Source organism: Pleurodeles waltl, chromosome 10 (assembly GCF_031143425.1).
Source record: "Pleurodeles waltl isolate 20211129_DDA chromosome 10, aPleWal1.hap1.20221129, whole genome shotgun sequence".
NCBI lineage: Eukaryota > Metazoa > Chordata > Amphibia > Caudata > Salamandridae > Pleurodeles > Pleurodeles waltl.
In genome coordinates this window covers 476925706-476948557 of record NC_090449.1, presented here as the reverse complement: position 1 = coordinate 476948557, position 22852 = coordinate 476925706, and the positions used below count along the sequence as shown (strand labels likewise).

Sequence of the window (22852 nt, the reverse complement as noted above, 5' to 3'; positions counted from 1 at the left end):
GCAGTGAACTGATATAATTTGATGTACGCCGGGCGCTTCAAGCACACTTACGTTGGGTGGCAAAGAGGCACTTCAAGAATGAGCTTGGTTGGAATTTCATAGAGTTCTGGATTTTTGCCATTGGCCTGGAGCACCAGAGGTAAGACATCAAATCGCCCGTTCTTCGGCTTCCAGCCCAGGCGAGTACACAGCTAGAAGGGAAACATCATATAAGCAGATAGGTTCTCCAGTGCTAAATTGTGAAACAAAATAAGTGCAGCACCATACATTCTTATTACAAGGTCACCATTCATTGCCCCAACTACCACCACATACCTCCAGTACCAGTGTTGCCCGCTGCCTGCATGGACAATAATGTCCAAAGCTTGAGTGGAGCAAGCTAGTGAGCCTGACTTTCTTGAAGAGGATTCAGGGGATTCTCCTCCCAGGAAAAAATTTGAAAAAATATGGTCCAACAGTGACTTACACTTTGCTAAATGCTCATAAACTCTGAAAGGGCAGTTTGACAGGGCGCTCGTGAAATCTTCTCGTGCTCTGATGGTCTGGTTTGGGAGTGGGGACGGTGGGCGTGGTCCTCGTGCCGCTGCAGCAAGTACGTGCTTTGACAAGTCGCTCTAACAGAGCAGCCCTGCTGATTTTAACAGCACTGCACCTGTCCTCGAGGCCAAAGAGCACAACTAAAGGCTAATACTCACAAGCACAGTGTTGTGCAATCCTGGGGCATCCGTACAACCCACAGTACTCTCAGGTCATACCAATGACAGAAGTGCACGAAGCACACAAAAGCTGGCAGTGTTGGGTAGATTCCTTCCAACCTGTGTTTAAAACGAATTAGCAGATATGCAGTGGGCAACGCAGCGTGACTGCTTGTTCTGTGCCTGGGTGACAACACTAATAAAGAATCAGTAGGTCACAGAATGCTTGGATAGAAGTCGGTGAAAAACAGTAGTGGCTGCAATATTTGCAGGAAAAAATTGAAGGAAAACCGTGACAGACGTCATTAAATAGGGGAGAGCTCCCTTGAGAGTAGAGCTGGAACTGGCGGCTGCAAATGTCCCTGATCCTGTGGCAAAGAGAAATGGGGGAGGTGGGCGGGGGGTGTGCAAGACCAGCTGGAGGATTCCTCATGTCCTGCTTTCAGTTTTGGCATCTATATGAGTGACTACATATGACTAACAGGCTCCAAGTGCAAGGAATTGTATTAGTGGATTAGACAGGATTGACAGAAGTCGTTTAAATAACATTGCCCTTGGACCCCTAATCTATTACTCTTTCAGCACAATGCTTTTTCAAATGTATTAATTTAGGGTTATTGACAACTCACTGATACAGTTAAATACCACTTTCTTTTTTGAAGCCTTCAAACGCATAGCATGGGACAAATTATCTTAAATTAGACATTAGCCATCTGTATCTTGAATACTGTGTACACCTTGCGAGTTTCTTGCAAATACAAAAACTAAAAAACTTCATCAAAAATCATTTTAAGCAGGACTGCATTTTTCAGTTCAGTTCAATGATGAGGTTGGGAACAGCAGCTTAGACGCCAGATGACATCTCCCTCCAAAAATGGATCTGCCAATGAGATACCCAAACCCTCACAATAGTATTCTGCGACGCACGTTTCCCATGTCCCAGCATTTACCAATCCAGACTACACTGCTTGCCTGGAGATCGGGGTCCACATAAGTTCTTAAGTAGGCCACAATCACACTGGCCCTGTGCTGCACTAGTAGTACGCTGCACCTATACGCCTCAGTAGACAGTACCAACCTCCGTTTGTCTCCGCAGCAAAACTCTTTACAAAGAAATTAGGGCCAGATGTAGGAAAAAATCAAATTGCGACTTGCAATTTGCGAGTCTGTGCGACTCGCAAATTGCAAGTCGCAATTTGACATGCAGAAAGGTGTCTCAGACACCTTCTGCAACTCGCAATGGGGTCGCAAAGACCCACCTCATAAATATTTATGAGGTGGGTCGCAGTTTGCGACCCCATTGCGAGTATAGGCACTCGCTAACATGGAGGCCTGCTGACGTCAGCAAGCCTCCATGTTAGCGACCTGCCTTTTAAATAAAGTTTTTTTTTTTTTTGAAGTGCAGCCCGTTTTCCTCACAGGAAAATGAGCTGCATTTAAAAAAATTCCGAAACCTTTAGTTTCGGAATTTTCAGGGCAGGGAGTGGTCCCTTGGACCACTCCCTGCCCTGAAAAAATAATATGGGGTCCATTCACAAAGGGGAAGGGGTCCCATGGGGAACCCTTCCCGTTTGCGAATGGGTTACCATCCACTTCAAGTGGATGGTAACTGCGACTCCATTTGCGACCGCATACGCGGTCGCAAATGGAATTGCATACCATTGCGAATCGCAAATAGGAAGGGAACACCCCTTCCTATTTGCGATTCGGAAATGCATTTTGCGAGTCGGTCCCGACTCGCAAAATGCATTTCTGCATAGGAATCACGCATTTGCGAGTCGCAAACGGCAAATTTTGCCGTTTGCGACTCGCAAAGTGCTTCCTACATCTGGCCCTTAGTAATTGCAATATACATATTATGTAGTGTTTATTCTACTGATCCTACCTAACCAGAATTTGAACCTATGTACCTATGTATACACCTATTTCAAATTGTGACTCAGAACGCTGGCTATTTTTTGTTTTTAGGCCAGGCCTGGGCAGCGCACATGTGCTGTCACTTCATTTTGAAATAAATGGTGTGTTTTAATTTGCTGTGCATAAGCCCTTCTTTGTTTCACGCACTAGTTTTTGTGTTCTCAGTTAGAAAGGTCATGTTTTTGTTTACATTTTGAAGGTCGTTGCATAGCCATTAGCAAATTTGGACGATGATTCTCAGCACCTGTAGGTTAATGACTACTCCTTTATGGTCTTTTCAGGTGGGTTGCTGTGATGGAAGAAGCTGGCATTGTATTATTCCTGAGAAGGAGGCTGATCCTGAATGCAGCAGTTATGCTGAATTCCGATTGGTTTCTTTCGGTGGGAACCTGAAGATTGTATCATTTGTATGAATTGTTGCGTTTTAACGCTATGTGAAGTTTGTTAGTTAGATCACTTGCCCCTGTCAACCATAGTAGGCAGCCACTACTCCCTTCTATTGAGATTAAATACTCCTTATTTTCCTCATATAGATACTCTTGAGAGCAAGCACATTCCTTCTCATGTTAATAGGAACCTTCATCTGGCTCCTCTTTCGACGCTATATTTGCTGAGCCTGCGCACAATCGTAGCTCGTATTAGTGAGTTTCTCTTGTGGAAACTAGGGCCTTCGCTAAACTAGGGCTAGGGCCTGCGCTACCTGCGCCACCGGGAAAGGGCAGAAATGCACCATATCTACAAGATGCAGCACATTTCTGTCTTCTCACCGTGCACTGGCACACAAATTGCTGCCTAGCGCCAACACAGGAACCCTTGCACCATGGTGCAAGAATGCCTGTGTTGCGGGGATGACTATTTTTGTACAGGAAGGGATACCTTCCTGCACCAAATCAGTCACAAGGAGTGTTTTTCTCTTTCCATGTGTGCTGCAGAATGCAACACACATAAAAAGAGGAAATAACGGGGAGAAATAAAGATATTTCTCCCCAATGCGTCATTGTTACACCACCCCTGAGGTGGCGCAGGAAGCTGATGCATCCTCATACCTGTAAATGTGGGAATGTGTCCGATTCCTTCGTTTTCCATGGGTGTTGCAAGGGAACACCCCAAGAAACACCCATAAAATGCCCTTTTAATGCAGCGTTATGCTTGAAAGGGGTCCATATTTGTAAGGCCATAAAAACCTATGGGAGGTAGCTTTGAGTAGCCTTGTAAATATGGGCTGACACACTGTGCCACCGAAGCGCCAAAAACATTACACTCTGGTGGCATAATGTGACGCTAGGGCCTTGTAAATGAGGCCCTAGGTTTTAGCTTGATATATATATATATATATATATATATATATATATATATATATATTGCTTCTAATAACCTAGGGAAACTAGCTTTTACATTGATTCACATAAATTCCTTCTAATAACCTGCGGAACTTTGTATCCACTTAATTAAATTGTTTTTATCCCATTCGTCTATGCTATATTAAGCTGAATTTTGCTATATGCTTAATTGATTTAATTTGAGATTTGCAATTGTACTCATTTGTAAATAAACCTTTATGCTTTGCAAATGTATTCTTCTCTGTCATTATTGTGGGGCAGAATCGGTTTCACTCTCATTGGAATGCTAATGCATCTGTGATTTCATTATCAATTTGAGAAGAAAGTCCATCCTGGTGGACATAGCGGAGTTCTAAGTTGTGCCAAGTTAGACTGGTGTCAATCCAGCATACTATTATCTGCTATCACTCATGCCCTACACTAGGGCCTGCCCTACGCCACCTGAGTCATTCCAGCTCATGAATGCTAACCAATGGGAAGCTGGGAGAAGGGAATGACAGGCAGGCTGCATGTAAGGCTACCTTAGTAATGACATCATCACCCGCTGCAGGAAGAGAGAAGAAACCAAAGCACCACAAACCCCGAAGCAGGTCAGGCTAGGAAGGAGATGCAGCCTGATTCTACACACAAACCTTCTGATGGTACCTGCTGATTTCCACACACAGGAGGGAACAAAAGAGTCCTGGTACACAAAAATTGACTACACTGATCCCCACCAGCAGCCACTGGCAATAATTAACCATAGAGGTTCACCCTTGCGCATATGTATGTGGCCAACTTTAGCCCACATCTGTGTACACTCATGTACCTTGGCCCGCTGGTAGAGTACTATGAGTACATTCTCTTGCATTTTGCCATGACAAGCAGCAGCTGGCATAACCATAACAGATGTTTTGGCCACAAATTGAAATCAGTGTGGTGGAACAAATAAGACCGCATATTTGCTCCTGTGAAAGTATGTATGTTCAGTTGTCACAACTGTTAAAACTGTTTTCCTGCACTACTCAGAGGATGTACTCTGGGGATCACAATTTTCTAACCAAACCATACATATCAGCCTCCTGCAATCGCACTTTAGGGTTTAACCTAGATCTGGGTGTATGCCCTCCTTTCTCTCCATAGTTGTCAGGGTATGTTGTGGCTTCTCCCTGCCTTTGAGCCTGATTATGAGTTTGGCGGAGGGGTTACTCATTCACAAACGTGACAGATATTCCATCCACCATATTACAATTCCATTATATCCCATGGACATCGTAGTATGGCGGAGGGGTTACTCTTTCACAAACTTGATGGATATCCCATCTGCCATAATACGATGAGCTGGAATGCTACTGCATGCGATTGCCAGTGGTTATATTATGTACAAGCATTCCTCCCATCACATTTTGAGTGTTTGATGTAACACCCTAAGTGACTAAACGTAAGCCCTGATATGGTTCCATTCTCAGAATGTCACTTGAACCAAGCTGCACCTGATTGAAGAGGCCCAAATAGGCAGAACTCGATTTTGAATTGTTTGTGTTCTGGTTCAGAGAGGACCCCTCCTGGCAGTTCAGGCTGGACTGTTCCTTTTGGAGTAGGACAAGTCTGATATACATATGATTGTGTCTTATCTGAGGTGGCATGATGGGCAAAATACGCGAGGTTTCTATTGGTACCCTGAGCAATTGTTAGTGGTAAGGACATTTGCAAGCATTCCTAGCACCATGTTTTGTGTGTTTGAGTGCTCTCAGTAGGACAAGGCTGCTAGCCTGTGAGGGGTGTAAAAATGATTCTGGTGGTATGTGACTGGTAATTAGTTAGGGGATTGTATGTGCTTCTAATAGTGTGTGACTGTTAGGCTGTCAGGGGTATGACAATGCTCTTGGAATTTAGGGAGTTTTGCATTCCCAATATAAGTTTTTCTTATGTGTTTGTTGAGGCCTTGGCTAAAGACACTGTGAACGCACTGCTTGCTGGAAGAGAATTACTCTTGAAACAAAACTGCAGCAAGCATTCCTAGGCAGAGTCCTCTTCCTTTGCTTGTGAACCATGTTTGTCTGGTTCTCCCTATGAGGCTTTACAAAGATTGGAAAGAGCATTAGGGTACAGGTGTCAATTTATTTGATTTTGAGAACTCTTGCCCAGTGAACAATGGCTGGCCACCCATAACCTCCAGCTATTCCCATATGGATCAATGACTCCCAAATCGTGTGTACAACAGGTTGTGACTACAGTTGTCACCAAGCACAGTTAATCCAGTGCACAGTCTAAGCCTTTCTCTTTGAGACCCTTAGCAGTCACAGACACTTATCCTCTGTTCTGGAACTCTGTCTCTGACCACACATTACTGTGTCACAGCAGTGATGTAGGTTGACTCTCTCGCCAACCCCTGTCCCAGTACACTAACCATGAAGCCACTCCAGATCCTCTGTCTCCATATATATATATATATATATATATATATATATATATATCACATATGTACTAAAGTGCCTTTTCGTACATGTACGGTACAGTGAGGTTAATAGGATCAGTTTGCCAGGCTGTACTGAGCATGTGCTTATGCAGGCATTGAAGAGCGCAATGCTGGCTCTCTAGCACATCAGAGGCTCTACCCACAACTGCCATTTTAATCTAGAATAGATGGGTTTCAGCTCAGAGGAAAGCCCTCCTGCAGTTTAAATAGTACATAACGCAATACACCAGACAGGGGGCACACCACAGCAGCTTAGCCTTTTGTGTTTTAACTGCAATATGCAGCAGACACTAAGCCACTCCATACACCATCGCCTCATCCGTTTTGGACACTGTGGCCCTCTTAGGAGTAGGGAGTCCACAGCACAGGGAATCCACAATACATTGTGACGCATTATACAGGCGCCGCTGCTGCTGACACCAGTGGTTGATGCAGTATTGCCTTTTTTCATCAGCGGCTAGCACTGCAGCTGTTGTAGCTTGTAGCGCCATAGCGGAGTGGAGCAGAGGAAGATGGACAATATTGAATTTGGTTTCTTCTGGGTTACTGGGTACCTCCATTGCGATTTCTGTAGAGACGTGAGAATTGTTAGGGGGAATGGGTTTCCAGGGCAAGTAGGGATTGCAGGGCAGCAAATGTCACAGAAGGAACCTTTTACTTCTACTGTCTTCGAGACACCTTACTGTTGGACCCAGACTGAACACCATGTAAACCCTCTTTGGACCTTGATTCTCAGGGTAGCAAGCCACAGCAGCAAAAGCTTACTTAGGAAGGTGCAGTGCGCTGGATAGACAGAACTCAGCAAATCTCAAAAACACACAATAAAGCTATGTCCAGCCAGTTCTTTTAATTTTAAAAAGAAAATGTAATTTAAGATATACTAAATGCTATGCATAAAATTACAAATGCAAACAATCAAAACCAGACCTATCTAATTGCTTCTAATTCTAGATATTTGAATAAAAACGTCTCTCAATGTTAAACAAAGTACATTGTCTTCCTGGGGTATTTGCCATGGAATTCACAAAGTAAATCCCTTTCTACTTTGTCACATAATTTGTACTGTAAAACTCCCTGGTATGTCACTTGTCAGGGAGGTCTAAAATCCCTTTCTACTGATATGTCAAGGTGTTCGCCACGCAAAATCCCTATCTACTGTCTATAGCAAAGGGTCTGTGTTAACAATGTCTTTACTAGTTAGGAGCACTGGGAACTACTTCCTAACTGGGCTAACTCCTCTTCTACCTAATAAAATCCCATAAGAGAAAACGATCAACAAAGAAACGGTGTCAAACTCCAAGGCCACCTTGCTTTTGGACCAAAACTAAGCATCGCACATCCCTTTAAAAGTTGACCCTCAGAGTAGTGAGGAAGAGCAATCCAGGGCTTACTGAGGAATGTGGTGTGGTTTAGAAAATTAGAGCTTGGCAAAGCACAAACACACCTAATAAATCAATGTCTAGCGAGTACATTTAGTTTTTTTGAAAGTATTTAGGTTCACACACAACTGAAAACTAAACACACAACTGCAAATGCACACAACGAGAATGAGACATTTCTAGCACCATGAACTGGAGATCAGCGTAAGTGGGACTTTCTGTGTTAAACAATGCAAAGCCACTTCCTTTGCTGTTTGTCAAAGCTCAAGATCAAAAACCCCATACTACTGTATTACTCATAGAGTTTACAATGTAAACCCTGTACTATTATATTTAACATAAAATTCATAATGTAAAACAGCGTCCTATTGTGTTTGTTAGAAAGGTCACAATGTAAAACCCTATCCTATTGTATTTGCCACAGAATTATATCATTCAAAGTCCCTTCCTACTGCATTTAACATGGGATCTGCATTGACAATGTCTCTATGAGGTATGGGCAATGCAACTACTTAATAGGAAGGTTAACTCAACTGCTGCCCAATCAAATGACCTTAAAGAAGTTAAGGGGGGAAACCAAAGTCCTTGGGGAACCAAAACTGTTCGGAAGTGAAGCTGGGTGTTCAGCAAGTCTAGCTGTGATGAACAGGCACAGGGATGCATGATTTCAGTCAAAGGAAGGTCAGCAGTCATCGCAGAGTGGACTAAAGCAGCTTGCACAGGAAGGGTGCTTTGCACAGCAGCATACTGGAAGTACACTATGATGCCCGACAGACGTAAGGCTTGCATGTTCCAGAAAAATGGTGGTCATCTTGGATTATCAAGCATCATTTTCTTCATGGTTCACGGTGTCCTAAGAAACTGTGCTATAGTTTTGATGAATCCAGGGCCTTGCTATTTGTGTAATAGTTTTCCTTTGCAGAAACCCTTTGCCTTTTGAAGACCGTTTGTATGGACCATTGAATCATAGAGAAGGATCCTGAGATCGTGTTGTTGATGAAAATTATAGTTGAAATTGAACTGAAGCTGTGGGTTAAATATGCTAAGGAGTTACAAAGAATATTCTAAAGTTGTGTTGTTTCTGGAAGCTAACTTGAAGTATTCTTTTGAACATTTATCTACACTGTTTAGTCCTGAATTATATTTTACCAAGGTGCCCTGCGAAGTAATATGGATAATGCATAGATGGATCATTATATATATCTTTTCAAACATCATGAATGTGGTATTCAGTAAGTTTCAGTAAGAACATATAATTTCAGATTTATGAGCATTATGATATTAATGATATTGACTGTCTTTCCACCAAGAGGGTGCGCAGGGATGAAAGCTGAGGTAGTTACAATCATAGGGAGACATAATATGCACGTTTTCTTGAGATACTTATTATTTGTATGTGTAGTTCAGGAATTACTATTTCTATGTGGAAGCACAGGGGGTTGGTTACATAGAACTACAGTTCAGGTTTCTCCATTCTTATTTGAAGCTATGTTTAGTTCTCTGTATGACACGACAATTACAATATTTCTTTGCCTTTTAGGAATTCAATATATTCTGCAGAGTTTACTGACCAGCCAAGTGACGAGGCAGAAGTGGTGTAGTCCTGTACCTCTATTGTCTCTCTTATCCCATTCCATTTTGCCCTGCTTCTAACACTGGCCCTCATGTTTCCATATATTTGGTCATAGATGACAGTGGTCAGAGGTAGAATAGAGCATAGCTCCCATTGGATCATACTCACAAGGATTATTAAACAGTGTAATGTCACTTCCTCTAATATTTGTCACAGAGTTTGCATGTAAAACCCCTTACTTTTGAATTTGCAGCCAAGTTCACAATGTAAACCTCGTCTTAATGTGTTTACATGAGAGATAACAACGTAAAACCTCTTCCTATTATACAAGCACTGGGGTTACAGCATGCAAGGTTCCCTCCTACTTTATGAACCCCAGTGCTTCGGGTAACCATGTCGGTATGAATTATGAGCAAAGGAACCACTTCATAGATAGGTCAATACAACCGCTGCCAAATCAGATCCCTCTAAAGAAGATCAACAAAGGTTCTGAAACAAATCCTTGGGGCCACCTTATTGTATACGCTGAACAGTCATTGGACATTCGTACCAAAGTCCGCAATTACTATGAAACACCTGATAGGTTGGACGACCAAATTATATTAGCTGCTGAAACTGATTTTGTGAAAGGTCTCTCGATTTCAAAACCGACCACAGGCCAATTAGAATTGTTAGATACAAACATTCAAAAGCCATTGACAACATGAATACTGGTAGAGGTTCAGGGGAGGATGGATTCCGTATTGTCTTTTACAAAATTACTAAATCACTAATAGTCTTTTTCCTGTTATTGGTATAGTGGGAAACCTTGGAAAACGTTAATCTACCCAAAGATTTCAATAGGGCTAACTATGTCCCATACCCAAGTCCAGTAGAGCCCCACTAAAATGTTTTTATTGCAAACTTATATTGTTCATTAATGTCACTATCAAGATACTAGCAAAAATATTAGTGAGTTGACTTTGAAAATATTTACCTTTTTTGATACATGCCGACTATGTATGGTATGTCCCCGATCGATCAACCAATCATTTTCAAATTCTATAACTTATGATTTGGGAAGTGAAAGGTGAAAATGTTCTGCTCTTATTACATGGCAAAAAGGCTTTTGACAGAGTAGAATGGGGGGGTCCTAGTTTTGAACGATGGAAAGGATGGGTATTGGTCAAAAACTTCATATGTGGGTCGAAGGTATGTATCATACTCTAACAGCCTTGGTCACTTGTGAGAGTGTTAGTTGGCACACGCTGAGTGAATGACCTTTGACAGGGTTAGCTCAGAGAGTGAGAGAAAGGCTTGTGTGTGAGAAGAGAATGATGATCACCACTGTAATTAGATGGGAAAAATGGAAAATCCTTGTCCAAAGACACAGAAAACTCTAGAGCAGGAAAAGAAATTCCCACTAGAGGGATGACCACCTAGAGAGATGATGGCCAAGAAAGGGTTGCACACATGTGTAAGGCTCAAACAATGGCATGAATATACTTTGAAAGATGGGGAATTATGGTTCCCATTGTGTGGGCCATTTTACATAGCTAGACTTAAGAATTTGAAAGAGATGTATGAATAAAAGCCTCAGCCTAGATCCACCAAATTCGAGGCACTAAATCTTTGTGAGCAGGCTGCAAATGTAAAGAATAGGAAAACGTTTGTGCTTAAATTCCAAAATAAGGACTATTCCTGGATAAGTGCGTAAGAAGATGTGAGACAAAAGTGATGGGGGGAGGATGTAATTGAAACACTGGGCATACACCCTTTGATAGATAGTGAGGCTTTGCCGCGACTTGTCGCCTGTCCAACTTTGCTCGCCTCCTTGCTGCCTCACTGCTGCCCATCTCCTGATTTTGTCTTCTTTTGCCTCTTGCTGCCCTTTCCTTATTCTGCCTTCTTTTGCTTTTACCTTGCTACTGTCATTTCCTGATGTTGCCTCCTACTTTGCTTTCCCTGATTTTGCCTTCTTCTTTGCTTTGCTTGTTTTTGCCTCTTATTCTGCCTCCTTTTGCTTTTGCCTCGCTGCTGTCCACATCCATTTTTCCTCCTTCTTTGCTTTCCCTGATTTTGCCTCCTTCTTTGCTTTCCCTGATTTTGCCTCCTTTTGCTTTTGCAACCCATTTCTGCCCTCGCCACCAGCCCTTGCCGAAACCCGCTCGCTTTCTGCCCTTTCCCTCCTCCTGATTCCAGCCACTCAGCACCCATCCCCCCCAGGACCTATTTAATGGAGGCCACGGTGCGACCGTGCAGTGGGCGTGCTGCTGACGTGCCAAAGGCAAGCTCATCCGTGCTCTTCCATGCCTAGACCGTGCCCAGCTCCAGGAATTCTGGCCCTCTGCCCACCTACAGCTACACCACTAAGGAGCTCCTGGTCCTACACCCTGGATGCCGCAACAACATATGCTGCACCTCCTCCCCCAGAGCCACCAAAGGACCCTTCCCCTGCCATCTCTGCCCCTTCTCCTGCAACACAGGACCTCCAGCCTGCACAGGATCCGTGCCACACCTGACCAGAAGACCACAGACCACCCGGAGCCACTCCAGTGCATACTGCTCAGCGCTTTATCCCTCTGTAAGCACATCATGGAAAATCTGGGACACCATCCCCTCACTGTCCCCCGACGTAGCCTTCACCACCAAAACCTGGCTCAACCCCTCCTCAAACCCCAACGTAGCCACCGCCACACCTAATGGCTACAAGATGATACACCGAGACTGCACCAATAAACACGGTGGAGGCATCACCATCATCTTCAAGGAAACCATCCAATGCATCACCACCAATGACATCCCCTCTCCTCTCATGGAATACCTCAACTTCCAGCTACAAACCGACACCAAGACAACTATAAGAGGCACCCTTGTGTAAAGACGCCCAGGAAGCCGACCTGCGTTCTGCGATGCAATTCCCATCCTTATCGCGCTGCTAGCCATCGTCTCCAACAACTACATCGTACTTGTTGACCTCAATTTCCACGTCGACGACCCCAGCGACACTAACTACACCACTTTTCTGGAAAATATGAACAATATCAGCCTTGCTCAACAGGTCACCAAACCAACGCACAAAGCCGGACACACACTCGATCCTATCTTTACCTCCAGCAACAAAGTCAAATTCAGCCACATCACAGAACTCACCTGGTCTGACCACACAATAGTTCACTTCACCATCTCTGCCGATCAACACACCATCACCAGGTGCCACAACCCTACCCATCACAGCTGGGGCAAGGTAACAGAGACACAGTGGTCCCAGTGCCTCAGCACCTCCCAACTCGAAGCCTTGTCAGATCTAGAACAGGCTGTAAGGAACCTTTCCACCTGAATCGACAAATGCGCCAACAGAGTCTCCCCACTGATGCCAGCCAGAACCAACAGAACTTCAAGACAAGCCAGCTGGCACACCCTAGAGCCCAGAACTACCATGCACAGCTACTACCAACTCGAGAAACTGTAGTGAATCCTAGTTTGTTTTAATGGGATACAGGAGTTAGCTTAGCCTTTGGCTTGCAGACTCGTGCCCCTGTCACCTAGTAACTTTTACCCTACATAGCTTGCTCTGTTTTAGCGCATTTATTTAATTAAATCTTTTAAGATGGCTGGCTTGTTTTTAGTTAGGCCCATGTTTTAGTTTGCGTTATCAGAGCCACCGCACTAAGGCGTCAATATCAAGCGACAAAGATAAACAAACTGTAGGTGTTCACATTTGGTACTTTCCCTCTTCACGCTTTCGAGGGAATTGTTTACATAAATTACCATCCCAAGCATGTCTTGTTATCTATTGTTTGGGAACAGACCTACGTCAGGGGTCTAAATAGATCTGTATAAATACTCCTCACTTAAACAGATAGTCAGAGGGATTCCGACCAGATGCCATCGCTGCTATCGATGCTGCACGGCGCCTTGACGCTGACCCAGTCTTCGTGTGCCTACGGAGTCTGAGCTAGAGACCTCATTCCAAGGTAATGAGGGTTGGGGGGCTCTTCTCATGGACATGGCATTGGCAGATTAGGTTTAACATACCTAGCTCTCTTTTAGGTTAGAGGTTAGGCTTATTATGCTAGGGTATTAGGACACATTTCACATCTCATGTCATTACATGTTATTGCAAGATAGTGGGGGTCTTTGTATTAATGACTCTTGTCTTTACCATTCTGTTTCTTGCACTGTTGATTATCCTAATCATTGCAGCCGATGCAACTTATCGCAGATTGCAGTTTTGCTAAATAAAACCTATTGAAAATTTACTGCATCTTCTTCATTGCCTGTTTTCGATTGAGACATGGTGTTTATGTAAGAAAGGGGTAATCTCCGTTTAACCACGGCACTCCCTGAGATGTCACACTCTTGAGTCCATACGTAAAGGCTGCCACAAATCACCTTTTACTGTTTGGGTTTTTGGTGAGGTGCTGCTTGTGAGCCAGGAGGGTTGGGACGACAGTTGCGACTTGTTGTAGGACGGGCATAGTCGCCTACAAACATAAGTACCATCATCCTTAAACCAGCAGTATTGCCTAGAGCAAGAGTCAAACTACAACATGGCGCCCCCAACTTTGGTGTTTAGGCACTAAGCAGCCCTTAGCGACTACCACCAGCAAATCAAGGAAGCCAAGAGAACAGCCCTCACAGCCTGCATCAATAAGGCTGCCAACTGCACGAAAGAGCTGTTCAAAAGAGTCAAAGAAAACTCCAACCCAACAGCCACACATAACACTATCCACTCTTCACAAGAACTCTGCAAGACCCTCTCAGGCTACTTTCACACAAGATCACCACCAAATACAACAACATCGACCCCTAACCTGCAGCCCTCGACCTCACCAGCCTCCACCAGCCTGCACACTCCATCTGAACGACCATCACCTGGACTCCGCTCACCTCTCAATCCACCTCAGCCATCATGTTATCCATCCATTCCGGAGTTCCCTCGGACCCATGCCCCCACCACTATTTCAACCTCGGGACCAACTTCATCAGCAATGAATTCACCTGCCTCCTCAACACCTCTGTCACTATGACAACCTTCCCGGACAAATGGAAACACCCAGAGATTGAACCCTTCCTAAAGAAACCACTGTGCTGCCTCGCCAAAGTACTTAAAAAGGCCATCAATCAACAGCTCACTGAATACTTGGAGCAAAACAACCTGCTTGGCATCTCCTGATCAGGATTCTGAGCCAACCACAGCACTGAGACCCCACTTATCGCAGCTACGAACAACATCTGAACGCTCTAGGGGAGACTGCTGCCCTGATCCTCCTCAACCAGCAACATTCAACACTGTGTCCCACCACACCCTCATTAGCAGACTCGACAGCATCGGCATTCGAGCAAACACACTCAAATGGATCATCTCCTTCCTGACAGGGTGCACCTCGACCATCAGGCTGCCGCCCTTCACCTTCGAACCCAAGGACATCATATGGAGCCTACCCCAAGGTTCATCTCTCAGCCCCACACCATTCAGCGCCTACAAGTCCCCTCTGGCAGATATCATCAGATCCCATGGCCTCAACATTATATCCTACGTGGACGATACACAGCTCATCCTCTTTCTCACCGAAAACCCATCCGCTACTACGACGAACTTCTGCAACGCCGTGACCAATGTAGCTAACTGGATGAAAGCAAACTGTCTCAAACTCAACTCTGACAAAACAGCATTCTTTGGTAGAAACACATGCATCTGGAACCACAACTGGTGGCCATCTGAACTCAGACCCACCCCCACACCTACAGATCACACACACAACCTTGGCATCATCCTTGACGGTGAACTGAGCATGAAGTGACAAATAAAAGCAATCAACTCCTCCTGCTTCTACATCCTCCGCATGGTAAGCAACATCTTCAGGTGGATCCCAGTTAACACGAGGAAAGCTATCACCTAGGCCCTCATCACCAGCTGCCTCGCCTACTGCAACACACTCTATTTCAGCATCTCCACTCAATTCCTCAAAAGGCTCCGGACCATACAGAACGCAGCAGCCCAACTCATCCTGGAGCTCCCCAAACGTGCCCACATCACCCTCCACCTCAGAGAGCTCCACTGGCTCCCTATCCAGAAGAGATGTCAGTTTAAGATCCTGACACACGCCTACAAGGCCCTACAGCAGTGGTTTCAAACCTCTGGACGGGGACCCCTGGGGGTTCGTGAAGCCTCCTCAGGGGGTCCAAGACCTCTTGTAAAATTAATTAATATAAACAGATTAATTAAGTGTATATAAATAAAGTGGCTAAATGTACAATTGAACATTTAAAAACACACTATAAATGTCAAGGAATTTGAAACTGGAGGCTCAAAATTTAATTAGCATCCTCAGATTGATTTGTGGGAGCAGTGGAGGTGCATCAAACAGAATATAGTATGGATAATGTGTGGCTTCAATTAAAATTAGAAATGCTCCAACCTTCCTATTAAAATGTTTATTTTTTATTTTTATACATTTGCAAATTAAATAAAATGTGTTATAATTTGTGTATGTGTTTGATAAATGCTTGCTTCTGTATTTTTCTGTATTGTATTGCGGTTCAAATTATCTACAATGTTTAGGCTGGGTTCCCTGGCTTCCAGTAATGACTCAGTGGGGGGTCCATAGATTCCAATAATAATTCAGTGGGGGTCTCCGAGTTCCAGTAATGAAAACGTGGTGGTCCACAGAAGTGAAAAGGTTGAGAACCACTACCCTACAGGACCAAGGACCAGCATACATCAACCACCAACTGAACCTTCATCAACCTGCCAGACACCTGCGCTCCTCCTCAATAACCCCACACACATTCCCTGAATCCGTTGCAGCTGCAGCAGTGGCTGCTTCTTCTCCTGCACCGCCACCATGGCCTGGAACACCCTGCCTCTCCCCCTCCGCACAGCACCTTCTTCAACGGACTTCAGGAAGAAACTCAAGACCAGGCTCTTCGACAGAGAGTTTGCACACCAGCGCCCAGATGCCCCAAGGGGTGATAGTACAGCGCACTACAAATGATTGATTGATTGACTGATTGAAAGACAAAGGCAGAGAGTAAGGAGGAAGATGCTTTTATAAATAAAATCTGAAGGACATGACCACCCATATATAATGCAGCACTCATGATATGGAAGATGATCTAAGCCCCGGCAGGAAATGAGTCCTCTATGGCACTCTCCACAGAAGCATGTGCTCCACCTAGTTATGCTGAAACTGACATCACATCAACATCCCCAACCCAAAGTGCCTTCTGAATTCAGCAACACTGACCATCTCATAGACCCTGACTAGCACAAGCATGCCTTCCAGCACAATGATTACTAGCACACCGCTAGCTCAGCAACCCTCGAGAAGTACTCCAACAACTGGAGATGCTTGAAGCATGTCAGCCACTAGAAAACAAGTTGAAGTGCTTAGCAAGATCCTCTTACCAGATGAAAGGTACAACCTGTAGCTCCTGAATTAGGTCCACCACCCAATGAAGTAGTCTCACGAGGTATAGATATTGCCAAGCTAAAAAGTGAATTTGAAAAGATTGTAAAGCGTAATGTAGGTTTAGACTTCCAAGCTCATGATATTGAGAGTGAATTGTCTACCTGGGCAAAGAGGCCTTAAGAGTAGCAAAGGAAGCATATGCAAACCTGGGGAGATTGGCTGATGAATGTTGATTTGATTTGACTCAGTGAAATAAATTGGCGAAGAATGCCGGGACAATGACGAGTGACAAGGTTCTAAAGATCTTAAAGCTGAAAGGGCTGAAGATATGTGAGAGAGTTGATCGAATGCATCAGAGAATGGAGTGATTTGGAGAAGTGAAGGGAATTGTGGTCAAAGAAAAAAAGTGGAATGTGAAGAGGAACCAGGAACCCGAAGGAGGTGTAGGGGGAGAACATAGGAGAAGTGGTAAAGGAATACCCTTTGAGTGAAGTACAGGGAGGAGCATATGTGCATGTTTCTTAATCTTGAGTGGATCTCTTCCATTTCATGAACACTCTCCTGAAGCTGAGAGAAAACTTGTACAAGCGGTATACCCAAATAGATCACATTGTAACCATTCCTATGGTTTTATGGGAAGATTTGGACATGCTCTTTGAAGTAATGGTTCCAAAGGATTTGTGGGCAGAATGCAAGTGAGCCATAGACTGGCCAACACAGGAACCTTTGAGAGCAGTAAACACTAACGCCCCATTACCCTTAGTGATGACCAAATACAATACAGTTATTGTGCATCTCAAAACCAAAGTTCCACAGAAGGAGTTAAATTGACCCAAAATATTGGGGATAACCCAGGAACCGAAGGAGTCTGTCCATGCTTGATTGGAGACAGTGATGCATGTATACAGGGAACATAGCATTATGAATATCCCCTTGGGCGAAAATATCTGAGGGTTCCTCACATCTTTTGTTTATGGACTCCGACCAGAAATAAATACCCAGATAACTTAGGGTGTTTTCTGCTGGCAAAGTAAGCCTTTAGCTAAGATACAACAGTGTGCAAAATATTGCAGAGATGACCAGGACACCAAGCGAAAGCAATTGAATGAAAGGTTTATGGTTGCACAAACCAAGCCAGATCAGAATGGAGGTATGAATGCTGTGAATGCGTGCGACCTGGCTCTGGAATTTGATACAAGCGCAGTATCAAATGTGCAGGGCGCTTCTATGACTTACAGGGGAAACATGCAGGATTTTGAGAGAGGACGAGGAAATGCAAACGCCACAAATATTAGGGTTTTAAAGAAGGTCAGGCCATGTCACATTTGTAACAAGGTCAGTCACTGGAAAAGAGAGTGTTGGTTGAATTCTGACCGAGTACTGATTGATGCTTAAGTGGCTAATACCACGAGCCAAGCGGAATTTCCCCCTTTTTCTAGACCCTCCATGATGAACCCGAAGGCTCAGGGACCTGGACCACCCAGACGTCCTCACTGCCCACAAAGATGCAGAGTAGAAATCCTAATTTCCAGCCCAGTGCTAGAACCCAACAAAACTCTTTTGTGAATCATGCCCCACTGATTTGATCATGTTTGGAAGTCCGGTTGGATTTGAACAGGCCCAATGATGGTGCCTGAGGAGGGAGGAGGATGGTGCAGTGCTGGAAGTGTATCAGAATGGCCCTTACGTAGAAGGAGAAGTTAAAGGACATCCTGTGTCTTTTTTAATAGACATGGGAGCCACTTGTTCAACTGTTAGTATGTTTGAGGTAAGAAACCTGCTCTTCTCGGGAAAAGAGATCCAAGCTGTTGGCATAAGAAGTCAGCAGCACAGTAACAAAGTTTAAGCCCCATACCAGTAAAAATAGGACCAACAAGGATCATCAACAGTTTGTCATTTTTGATTCATGTTCTGTGAACCTGCTCTGTAAGCTCAACTGCGTGGTCTATTGAATGCCAGAAGGAATTGAGCTAGAAAGTCAGGCGGCTGATGCTGATATAAAAATTCAGTCACAAGAGTTCATAGTAAGTCTGTACCCTGTCCTCACTAGAGAAGACCTACACCTTGATGTGAAAGAAACAGTCAGAGAGAAGGTATGGGATTTTAGAGGAAATTATATTGCCCTGATCAAAGGTGCCAAACTATTAAAGATTACCCTCAGACCCAATGTGTTTTTTCCCAAACACAAATCTACAAATTTACACCTGAAGCTATAGCAGGAATAACTCCCATCATTGTTAATAGGGTATTCTTCAAGAAGTAACTGGGAGTCCATGTAACTCTCTGATTATGGCCCTGCAAAAATCAAATAAAAAATGGAGAATAGTGCAGGACCTACGAAAGATAAAACAAATAGTGATTCCATACTATCCTGCAGTACTGAACCCTGCCGTAATCCTGTTACACATTCTCGCAGAAGTGCAGTGGTTTACAGTCACTGACTTATGTCAGGCATTCTTTTCCATTTCCCTCCACAAAGAGAGCCAGCATCTTTTCCCATTCCAGTTCCAAGAGAAAACTCTTGTGTGGTGCTCTGCTCTTAAAGTGTATACAGAGAGCCTCTTGTACTTGAATCAGATACAGAAAAATAACTTTTGGCCTAATATAGTTCTTGGCAGTCGCACCCCCAAGCTACGTCGGCAGCGGACCAGAAAAGACTGTCAAGTTGCTGGTGTTCCTCCTGCTGTTTTTAGATGTTACAGCTCTGCAAGCGGTGGACTGGCAGCGGTTTTCTGACAGAAGGAGGACATTGCGGTACCCAATGGACAGCAGAAAATGGCAGTGGCTGTGGAATACATGTAAGTTACACATACACGTACACACACACACACACACACACTGTACCTCTTCCAAATGTGTTACCCTGCAGTACACACAACACAACAAACCACATACTCTCACGTATCTATTGTCATTACACTACAACACAACATGTACATGCTGCAAAAACATTGATGGACATCCAGGACACAACATATATTCATCATTAACACTGCACCCACACAACCACAACAACCAACACAACTACATGCTCATCTAACAAACACACTCACACACAAGAACAACTACACACATAATGAAAACGACAACCACTCAACACCACTCACCTGCATGTTGCACAATGCAAAACAACACACAACACAACATCCACACCAGCATCACAGCCATATGCAGGTGGCACACATACTGACACAACCACAGCACCCACTCCAGCTCCCCAGCTCCCTCCTCCTCACCCAACCAATTGCATTGCATTCACACATACTGACTCATACACACAACTCGCAGCACAACATGACAGGAACAGGTTCCCTGGCAATATGTACACATGGACACAGTAGACAGATGTGAATATACCATGATTGTGGTGCCAACATGCATTTGTCAATGAATACTGGCACCATAATTATAGTTGTATATGTGTGCGATATGTGTTGTGTACCAGTGTGTCTCCACCCGTGTCTGGCCCACTTGTGTCCATGACATATGCATGTCACAGTAACTTTAAAAAAATACTGTGACATGTATATATGTCTTCAGTGGTCCCGACTTCCCGTGCAGTGCCCACCCAACGTACCATGCAATGCGGCGTCCCTATCTTCAAGTCTGGCATTGGGGGCTCATTTTTTCTCCATAGGTCAGAAGCAGCAGTGACGTCAGGTGTTGTCCAGTCATGTCCAGTCTCTGATGGGGGTGCAATGGGGAAAAAAGTGAGTTTTCCCCATTTTCCTCCCTAATCTGCCAACTCAGAAGTCAAGGTCGGACCGCAACTTTTTTCTTGGCAGCAAGGCACATCCAAATCTGCATGGCGGTAAGGGTGGCTGGGGTCCATTACAGCCAAGATCTAAATCAGGCCCTTAGAGACCCTTCAGTTGCCATGTAGTTCTACCCTAGTGTAGTACATTGATGACCTGCTCATGGCATCGATAACAAAAGAGGCTTGCAGGCAAAACACTGTCGCCCTGCTCAACTGCCTTGCTGAGAATAGGCATGGGTTTCCCCTGAGAAATTTGAGTACTGTCAAAAGGAGATCAAGTATCTGGAACACTCAATTGAGAAGAGAGCTAGGAGAGTGTCCCACGAGCACATTGAAACTGGTCTCAAAATTAAATTACCAAACCCCCGGAGAGAAGTGTGAATGTTTTTGGGCATGGTTAGCTATTGCTGACAAGGGAACACTAATTGTTTCCTTCTGGCGAATACCTTGCAGAGGCTCAGGCACACTGGTGTCAATGACCCAGTATCAATGAATGACAAGAGCATGGAAGCCTTCCACAATCTCAAAAAGTTACTCTGCTGTGCACCCGCTGTTGGAATGCCAGGCTGTATCAAAGAATTTGTGCTATTTTGCCATAAAGAAGATGGGTGTGTACTATCTGGAGACTGGATGTGGACTCATGGAGAACCAAAGGACCTATTGTTTACCTATCAGCTACCCTTGACCCAGTAGCCGCAGCAATGGTGCCTCACTCCATTGAAATTCTCATGCCTCATACATGCACTCAGCACCTGACTTATACTGTAGTCACTAAACTTGCTATGAGGAAATCATCTTAGTTGCAGAAAATATGGCACTGAGGAGGTGAAATGGCCTCTTACGTACCCATGAGGAAGATGACAAGTACACATTTGACCACAACTGCACTGATGCCGCCGAATTATGCACAAAGCCAAGACCAGATATATTGAATTTGCCCCTTGTTGAATCTGCCCATAACCTGTTTGTTGATGTTTTTTGTCTGAGAGTCTGGCATGGTGTTTTAAGACCATCTTACGCCATCTGTATCCTAAACAGAGTGGTGGACGCATCCTAACTCTGCCATGTAACTTCCTCACAAGTAGCCAAACTGATTGCCCTTACTCAAGCCTATCGCACATTTGATTGGTCTAGAGTCACAATATATACTGATAGCCAGCATAGGTTCAGGGTTGTGCATGACTTCAGGCAATTGTTGTCCCAGAGGAGATTCTTGACCTCATTTGGCTCACCAATCAAGAGTACCTTGTACATTCTGAACCTGTTGAATGCACTTCAATTGCTGAGGAAGATTGCAGTGAAATGTGCTTCACACAGAGTGTGGACGATTTTATTATAAGAGGCAATAGATACACTGAAGAGAAAGTTCACTATTTAGCTCTTGAGCCCAGCACATTCCACTTGGATGAGCTGTGTGGTGGGGATGGCGCGCCCGTTTTAAACATGCTTTTAAGCACAGTACAGACTTTAAATGAGCTAAGGAAGCTACAGCATGAAGCTCCTGAGAGTGAGAAAGACAGATGGGGAAAAACAGGCCACACAAAGGATACTAGTGACGTATGGGTATCTAGGGAAAGAAGACCCATTTTGCTTGATTCCATGTTGCCCGCTATGGTAAGAGATGTGCATGGTCCAAACCGTATTGATCAGGATAGAATTGTAAGGAATTTCAGGGGATACTGGTACAACCCCCTTTTTCGAGCTATGGCCAAAGGCCTGCACAAGTGCTGTGCCACTTGTCAAAAGCAAAATGTAGACAAGAAAGTTGTAACTATGAACCATATTGGAAAATCAGATGGACCCTTTAACCCTCTCCAGATTGATTTTGTGGAGACACCCTGATGTAATAATTTAAGGTACATATTAATCATTGTGTGTTTATTCTCTTGCTGGGTTATCCCACCAGGAGATGTGACAGTATGACAGTTGCCAAACTACTACCGTGGGAATTGATCCTGTGATTTGGAATGCCTGTCCTTCTCAAATCAGATCAAGGAAGTCAGTTCAAGAAGGTAGTGATGCAGCTTTTTTATATCACCTTAGGAATTGACCAGAAATTTCACTGCAGTTCCAAACCGGAAGCTTCAGGCCTACTAGAGAGGATGACTGGCATGAACAAAGCCAAACTAGCTAAAGGTTGTGCCTCAAAGTCCCTCAAATGGCCAGGTGCACTTACCTTAATACTCATGAGCATTCAAAGCACTCCATGCAGGAGAACAGAACTTTCCCCCCCACAAAGTACTCCTGGGGAGTGCATGAGAATCCCTTCAATCCCTTTAATTCCAACAGCCACTCTTGTGAATATCACAAGATATTCCCAATTGTTGCTAAGGACT

General features: G+C 44.3%; 1 protein-coding gene across 2 annotated transcripts in view; it reads right to left on the bottom strand.

The window, feature by feature from the left end:
• The window catches only part of NOS3 (nitric oxide synthase 3), a 780913-nt gene that overhangs the window by 391428 nt on the left and 366633 nt on the right, over positions 1-22852 (bottom strand). For both annotated transcript variants that reach the window (XM_069210763.1, XM_069210764.1), the window contains exon 7: positions 52-191. In XM_069210763.1, coding sequence (XP_069066864.1) covers positions 52-191 — 140 coding nt within the window. The remainder of the gene's footprint in view (positions 1-51; positions 192-22852) is intronic.